Below are 8136 nucleotides of genomic sequence, written 5' to 3'. Positions count from 1 at the left end.
CTTTCTTCAAGACACGATAATCCCAACAGACGATCCACGGATCCCACCTGAATTACGAGGCAAACCGCAGAGTATGGTATTTCCGATGACTCATCCTGATCCTAATCAAGCTGGTAAGCAAAAAGGCATGAAGATTTTCCTCCAGAACGTGGCTTGTGGGACTTTTACAACGAAAAATCTAAACACAAAAGTAACTCGGGACTGGTGATGCAGTGTGCAACATGTAGAGAGTCCGGTGTTCGTCGTGATGCAGCCCGGCGCGAGGCTTGTTTGCGGAGTGAAGCTAAAGAGAATCGCGATCAAGAATTACTCGACACTCAACAACCTGACACCTCACAGCCTTTCAGTTCATCTTGCTGTGCCTCAAAAATCCTTGCTTGTCAGTCGGACTTCGCAAATGAAAAGCCATTGCTTCAAATGGTTCTTGAGGAGGCAGGTCACATCTGCCTGTTCCTTCCTAAGTTTCACTGCGAGCTCAACCCAATTGAGCTCTATTGGTCATTTATCAAGCATCGTGAGTTTGCTTTTCTTGTCAGTTGCTTATCATCATATTTGAATCTCCTCAGCTTATGATCTTATTTCAATCGTGTCGCTTATCATCTCATCTAACTTTTGTGACTCATCAGATTATCGCAAGCAAAGTTTGGAATGCAAATCGTTCAAAGATTGCCGAGCACTTTTTGAAGAGATTCGTATCAGCTGCCCCTTATTAACGATTCGCCGATACTTTCGCAAGGTCCAGCGTCATCACATGGCATATCTGTAAGCTCAATCATGCCTGTTCTCTTGTTTCTGGAGTTCTCATGAAGATGATTTACATTATTAGTGATGGTCTCACTGGAGCTCAAGCTGAGAAGGCCATCAGAGAGAAGATTTATCATTCTCACCGTTGTATCGCACGTGATGCTGGCATTCATGAAGACTGAAAACGATCCAAGTTGGTTTTTAGGTTGTCCCTGCTAAAGCATGTTATGTGCACTTACGTATGCTATGTACTTAGTTATGTCCTCTAACTACCTAGCTATGTATGTTAGGTAGTTAAGTATATATGACAAAACCTCAGTTTTATCCTGTATACTGTATGTGTCCCAAATGTGGGTGGTTGAGAAATAAAAATAAAAATTGGCTAATCACAGAGAGCTGTAAGGGTCATTTTCCAATTGTGACACATTCTCTGGCTCCATAAATGATGTTTTTGACCCGGCTTTGGGGTTTTCAAAGCTGTAAGTCCCCCAGGCAGTTCAAATTTTGTTTTTGCCCACGGACTGTGGTTGAGCTTCAACTTTACCAACTGTATGCACTTTACCCTCCCAGTTGTTTCAGTTTAGGATCTCAGAATTGTCACCAGTGTGACTTGTTCAGCATCATCCTCCCCTGGTACAGCCCATGTCCCCTGGTTCAGGATCACCAGTGACCACATGGTACAAGATCATGAGGGCAAACTCCATAGGTGCCACATTGAGTGTGTGCACAGCACATCAATGCCCCCTCAACTTTCAGATGGGCATCACTCCTTCAGACTGCACCCATGATCAACATGTACCAGATCCATTGCCAAGCCCACTTTCTCAGGCTTGAGCACATGCTGAAGGGAAAAACCAAGATCATTCTGTTGCTTTTAACACCTTGGCACTTGTCAGTAGCAGAAACCAGGGTACCAGGAAGCACTTGGTGGCAGCCTTCCCATAGATTCTAGAGCAAAGTCAAAACCACGGCAGAGTGGATCTTTGCGCGCTAAACTCGTGATTTCAAGCCTGATGTACCCAGCATGACCGACCGGCATGTTAGGTAAATGACGACTCATAGAAAAGGCTCAAGAGATTCAAGTCAAACGTGGTAAAAATTCCAAATGCAGATATTAAGAAAGCAGGTCGGATAGAAAAGCAACAAAAGACGTCATCACAGTCGTGCGTCATTGGCAAAACAAATTCGTCATAAAAAGGAAGAGGAACAGGGAGAGGGACATTATGAGGACGAGCAAAACTAGAAGTCATGTCTGACCATCTGACATTGGGAGCAGGTTACTAGGCGATGATCAGAATCACAAGTAGAGGTTGGGATAGAACTAACTAGTCAACAAAATGAGTGACGCTTGACAAGGTAGTTTAACTCTGAGTGTTCAACAGCATATCCCAATCAACAGGTCAATGTTCACTATTTAAAGCGAAGCAAAACCGATGGCAGCCAAAGAGACGGTGAAGAGACCCATGGCAGGGCTCAAGATGGTGGCCGAAGATTTGGCGTTAGATCCAGCGGTTGAGTTACCAGCGCCGGAGCCTGCAGTACGAGCACCTGAGCTGGTGGAGGTAGTGTTGGATGTGGTTGAGCCGCTGTTGCCGTTGGTACCAGTGGTGCTTCCTGATCCATTTCCTGATCCGTTTGCTGATCCACTGCCAGAGGTACTGGCCACAGGAGCGGCGGTGGCTGTGGGAGAAGCAAGAAGCCATCAGTGTGTGGAAGCGATTGCACGTGGGAAACAACTTACTGTTGGCATCCTTGACAGAGAAGGTACCGGAAGAGGCGTATACCTGCGTAGCGTTGGTGGAATTGACCATTTGGACCTAGATGAAGGGAAGACAGTCAGATGTTATGTTCGCTCGGGCTGGATACACAAGAGTCTCTTACTTGGTAACTGTAAATGCAAAAAGGGTCGACCAAACATAAGTATGACGACGACGTGGGCAAGGAGAGATTATGCAGGGGGTATGATGAAAGGACTTACCCATCACCAACAAGGAGAGTTACATTTGTAACGGTGTATGATTCCAAACTTGCTTTCACGTACTCCGCGATGGAGAATGCACCGTTGAGCAAGTTGTGGTTGGGGTTAACGATCTGAAGACTACATAAAAGTGAATCGATAAGTCGATCGTGCAATACAGTATACTAGTGTAACCTGTCCGAATTTACCTGACGACTGGTGGGTCGCCTGATCCCTGAGACCAGGAGATGGTGTTGGTGGAAAACTGCACCCAGTAAGAGGCAGCAGATGGACCATTGACAGTGAAGGCTATATAGAGTAACAGACGAAAATGAAAAATTAGTCAAAGAGAAAAGTGAAGATGAAAAACTTTGATCGGTATGCTGACCAAGCGAGGAGGCAGCCAAGCTAACCAATCCAGTGAGAAATGCAGAGGTACGCATGATGAGCTAGAGTAAACTTTGAAGAAGCTATTGATCTAGTGTTCAAGAAGGAGGGTAGGAGATGAGTATATATAGAGTGAATATATAAGATGCAAATCCAAAAAAGAGAGATGAGAATTAAATGAAGACGTGGAAGGACGCGAAGGATTGGAAAACGATGAGAGGGATATATATAGGAGAAGTCCGGTGGTGAGAAAAATGGCTTTTGGACTTTTGTGAATTTGGAATAATTGAAAATTGAACTGTCTTATGTACACAGCCCTGATTTAAATCTGGGAAAGCTCATTAAACGCACCAACTGCGGATGCATACACCTTTGGACACTCTTGTGACATCGACATGATGAGGTATAGACCAGCTTTTGAAAATATCATGCAGTCAACCGCCAAACCGATCCTTAGTTCGTCACTCCTTTTCATCATCAGATTTGGGCGAAGACACGAGCATGGTACATGCGAGGCTGTAGCGTCAGCGCTACACAGATCACGTCACAGATGATGGAGTGACCCGCTCAGGCATTTTCTATGTCAATCGGCCAGGAATATCAAAGAGAAAAGAGGATATAAGCGGGAAATGGAAAGGAGACTGACTGACTTGCAAGAGATCAGGGACAAATTTTCGAAAATCTGATTGAGAACTGATGGTGCTTTGATGCGTGCTCAATACCTGATTATGGTGCGCTACAAATACTGGAATGTTGCTAACGAACGACACTTGAATGCGGATTGATATGTGCGTTGAAAGGAAATAATTTCTTGAGGGCAGTTTTGGTTATGGAGGGTGAGTGGGATTACCTTCGGATGACCAATACCTTTATAGGATAATTGATGTTAATTGACTGATGAGAAAGGGTTTCTCACTGAAGGGGTTGAACAGGTTTGAACGTCACAGCAGTCACTCAATTCTATCATCTTGTCATTTGACTCAAGTTTTTTTGCATCACGGTCAATGCAGGTAGCATCACTGTCAATGCAGGTAATTTTACATTGTCTTCTTCTAGACACAAACCATCCTCAGGAGTCTAACTCAGTCAATCTTTCATCTGAGCCGCGCGCGTCCAGGCCCGATGGTATCGTGCTGGACAATTGTTTCTGGGCCATTAATTATCTGGTAGGCCCTCAAGCCGAAAGAGTCCATAGCGGCTTCATCGACCAAAGATGCCAGTCAGCAAAAGTCACGTCGATGGTTCCACAAGTACGAGACGGAGAGTCAGTCAATGATGCATTGCGATGAGCTGTCGAGAGGATCTCATAACGTCGGCTTGACATCAAAGTCTCTCTTCTTTTACGTCGGCTCTCTGCACTATCAGCGCTGTGACGAGGGCAGAGATATCGACAACGCATGACGCGTTCATTATTTTGCTTTCCAGGGAACAAGACTATGCCCCATGTTAAAATGCCGCTGAATCACAATTAAGATGACATGGAGCCTTGGGTCAACGAGCATTGATAGCCAAAGATCAAAATCCAACACGCACAACTTGACCTTTTACTTTCCAATTTCATTAATCATCACATCTCTTGCTCTCTCTATATTTGCTGAAATCATTTCTTCTCCGGCGCGTGTTTTAACCTCTCTGAAAGGACCCTGTCTCTTGTCTTTGGCTTCTCGATCATCAGGCGGCCCTCCGTGTCGATCACTCGATGTGGACAAGGAGGTTTGAGCTTATCCAATTCTTGGTGGCGATCTGCCTCGGATTCAGGCATGAAGTTCAAGCATACCATGATGGTCATCATGCTCGCTGGCATGCGGATGGAACATTTCACGGAAATCCGAATCATTGGAATACAATCTTGCCTTCGGCTCATCATACGTCACTTCGCGATGAGAATGATCATCGGTGGATTCCTCTCAAGAAACGGGGCGAGCTTCTTTCATCTCACCCTCCAAGTCAAATGGTTCGAAACCGGGCACTGAAATGTTCAATGATCCGAAAAATGTCTGGAGTCTGTCCACGGCCGACTGACATCATATCCACAATGACCGACCCGCATCACCATCAGAAAAGACCAAATTCCAATGATATTCTCAAGCATCCTAGTCATTTAATTGCCAGACATGTCACATTTGTGAAGCGACACTCCTACGGGCACCAAGACCAGCGATATGGTAATGATGAAAATGACAATGATGATGACAATACTGATACAGGAGAGTCTGATGAAAAGCCTCAAAAAGATTCAAGTTCCGGAAATGATAAAAATGAAGATAATGATGAATCTTCGGAAAAAGATGAAAGCGCCAGTTCCAAAGCAGATGATGCCAGTGGGAGCTCTTCCTCGCGCTCCGATGGCTCGAGTGAAACTTCTAAATCTGAGCAAAATGACGATGACGGCGACTCTCAATCTCAAGATGAACATGTAGGTTCCAAGTCGAAAAATTCCGGGAATCAAGAGGACACTTCGGATAAGTTTGGTAAAAGTAGAAATGCCAAGGATGGTAAGTAGGGTCATGCACACATCCTCTCATTGTCCAGAATGAACTGAATATGTCTTCTCTATCAGACAGCTCAAGTGATTCCAGTCAGGATGAGGATAAGTCATCGGGTGACTCAAATTCAAACTCAGGGTCCGGAAATGATCATCACGATTCCCTGGCTGCGAGTTCTGGCGCTACACCAACGTCCACTTACGACAACTCACAGCCCACACCTGCTGCTTCAGAAAGCACATCAGCTGACTCATCCGCCTACACCTCGAAGCATTCTGATGATCTTCTCTCGAGCAAAACTACAAGCTCCCAAAAACAGCATCCGACGTCAAGTGGCTTCAGCGAGGGTTCTAAAACTCGTTCTAGCAAAGTTGCGCCTCATCCCACAGCGCATCCCGCGCATTCTCAAGATGCAAGCAATGACACGGATGACGAGGAAGATTCAGCCGATCAGTGCACGATCGTCACTAAACTCTATGAAGAACTCGGTGGCACGAATTGGGATAACCAAAACGGTTGGACAAATGCCAGCTCACAAACTAAGCAAGGTTCAGGAGATTGTTGTGGAAACTTTGGATTGAACTGTGATCCGCAAGACAGGATTGTCTCGATTGACTTGGCTTCCAACGGATTGGTGGGAGGCATACCAGCCGCTATCTTTGGACTTGGTTCATTGATCAGGCTGTAAGTTGGCATCGTTTTTTGATCATTCATTATCATGATTCGTCGCTCGTAGCTGATTTCAAAAATCACATCTAGAAACTTATCGTCGAATTCTTTGGTCGGACCACTCCCTGATAAATTTCAAAAACTTCTAAACCTGACGACGCTGTGAGCGATTTTGTAGTAGAATCTTCCAGATTGCGGGAATCTGAACAAGATCCTCTCCGGTGATCAGTCTACTGAATTCTACAGGCCTCAGTGACGAACTGCCGATATCACTTCAGCAATCACCGAATTTGGTTTCCGTCCATCTGTCGAATAACAGCTTTTCAGGAAATGTTTCTTTCCCTATGGCTACTGGCCTGACTCAACTCGATTTGTCCCGTAACAAGTTCTCGGGTTCAATCAATTTGACTTCAAATGCGAATATCGAAAAGCTAGTCTTGGATGATAATTTATTCACAGGCGAATTACCGGACCTTTCTACATTGCCGAAGCTGCAAATCATGAGCGTTGCTCGCAATCAGTTTAGTGGTCTACCCCCAAACCTTGCGCAACCACCACCTGGACTCATCCGACTGTAAGTGGCCAAAAGATGATTCAATTCACACTTCTCCTCATGGCAAAGAAGGCGGCACCAGAATTCTGACCATTGTTTCATTGCAAACCGACAGAGATTTCCAATCAAATTCGCTTGTGGGACCATTCCTTGACCCGATCAATGCGACATCTCTGCAAACACTATCCATGAAAGGCAACACTTTCACGGGTTCATTTCCAAGCTCTCCGGCACCTCCCGCTTTAACGTTCTGTCAGCTTGATCATATTCCAAACTCGAGTTGCCCACCTTCAAACGTTTTGAATCAAGATAATAGCTTGGCCAAGAAGTGTCAATTAGTATGTGGAAAACGTGGTGGAGTTCCGAATATTGGACGTGAAACTCCTAAAGAAGCTTCAAATGCCAATCCACATACCGTCTCTAGCTCAGGTTATACTCCGGTCACTCCGATAATGAACTGCTTCACAATTATCATCTTATCTCTTCTGTGGTATACTCAATTTTAATCAAAATCTTCACATTCTTGAATTGGACTTGGTCGCATATCAATTCCAAGACATCATCGTAGTCCACCGATTCCAATGCCTATTTGACAAAAACTTGCAAAAACGTTCATAGGTTTCAGTTTTGTATCCTATCTGACAAGAACTTTCAAAGTGCCATAAATAGTGCGCGAAGAACCTATGTAGACTTTAGTAGTATGAAATAACAATTAATATTTGGAGATTCGAATCCTATCTCTGCTTAGTGCACCCATATAATTAATCCTCAGACTCAGTAATATCTTTGAAGAATTCGTTACGCCTTCGAACAGTGCGAGGAAGGATTGTTGGATGACCATATTGTCATTGACCTTTTATCTTGGTTATTCATAACAGCTGCACGTCATCAGCAGAGGACAAAATTCCTGATTTCAATCATCTTACCAATCTCTCCAATTTGATCTTACCTCAAGATTTTACGTCAGCTTAAAGCTTAAATCGTACAACAGTTTCATCATAAAGAGTGTTTTAATCACACGAATCCACCTTTCATAACCATGAAATATGGCTGATCATGCTATCATTATCACCATTGCAGTATAATGTGAGAAATGTACAAAATATGCAGTACTATGATTCAAACAACCTAATCAACTTCCTTTTTCTAAATTGTTTCAAAAAATGACCACAGGAAAGCTGGTCATCCCTTCTATTAGGCAAAAAATTCAAATGGATCCAATTATTCAAAGTACAAATGCTGAACCTGAGGGTCATATCCTTACATGCTGCTGATTTACCTCAGAGTATTTAGTACATAGTGATTTCATCATACTACCCTCGAGTCCATTATCATATATT

At 44.1% G+C, this 8136-nt stretch overlaps 3 protein-coding genes across 3 annotated transcripts; 1 reads left to right on the top strand and 2 right to left on the bottom strand.

Annotated features, from left to right (window-relative positions):
* Window positions 1-1814: 1814 nt before the first annotated feature.
* Window positions 1815-4012, bottom strand: MELLADRAFT_70587 (uncharacterized protein; the record flags this gene model as incomplete). Its single annotated transcript, XM_007404149.1, has 8 exons — window positions 1815-2424; window positions 2486-2561; window positions 2626-2632; window positions 2723-2842; window positions 2911-3010; window positions 3090-3179; window positions 3440-3555; window positions 3739-4012. 6 exons carry the CDS (start codon window positions 3142-3144, stop codon window positions 2159-2161), a joined length of 624 nt encoding a protein of 207 aa, XP_007404211.1.
* A 507-nt stretch (window positions 4013-4519) lies between these two features.
* Window positions 4520-5179, bottom strand: MELLADRAFT_54606 (uncharacterized protein; the record flags this gene model as incomplete). Its single annotated transcript, XM_007404148.1, has 1 exon — window positions 4520-5179. The coding sequence occupies one exon, from the start codon at window positions 4875-4877 to the stop codon at window positions 4689-4691; it is 189 nt and encodes a 62-aa protein (XP_007404210.1).
* A 789-nt stretch (window positions 5180-5968) lies between these two features.
* On the top strand, window positions 5969-7724 carry MELLADRAFT_73904 (uncharacterized protein; the record flags this gene model as incomplete). Its single annotated transcript, XM_007404827.1, has 4 exons — window positions 5969-6258; window positions 6334-6405; window positions 6473-6817; window positions 6912-7724. 2 exons carry the CDS (start codon window positions 6588-6590, stop codon window positions 7300-7302), a joined length of 621 nt encoding a protein of 206 aa, XP_007404889.1.
* Between the last annotated feature and the right edge of the window lie 412 nt (window positions 7725-8136).

The sequence above is a fragment of the Melampsora larici-populina genome (assembly GCF_000204055.1).
Source record: "Melampsora larici-populina 98AG31 unplaced genomic scaffold MELLAscaffold_2, whole genome shotgun sequence".
In the NCBI taxonomy this organism is placed as follows: domain Eukaryota; kingdom Fungi; phylum Basidiomycota; class Pucciniomycetes; order Pucciniales; family Melampsoraceae; genus Melampsora; species Melampsora laricis-populina.
The sequence above is the reverse complement of the archived record's forward strand: the minus strand, read 5'-3'. Positions and strand labels throughout refer to the sequence as shown.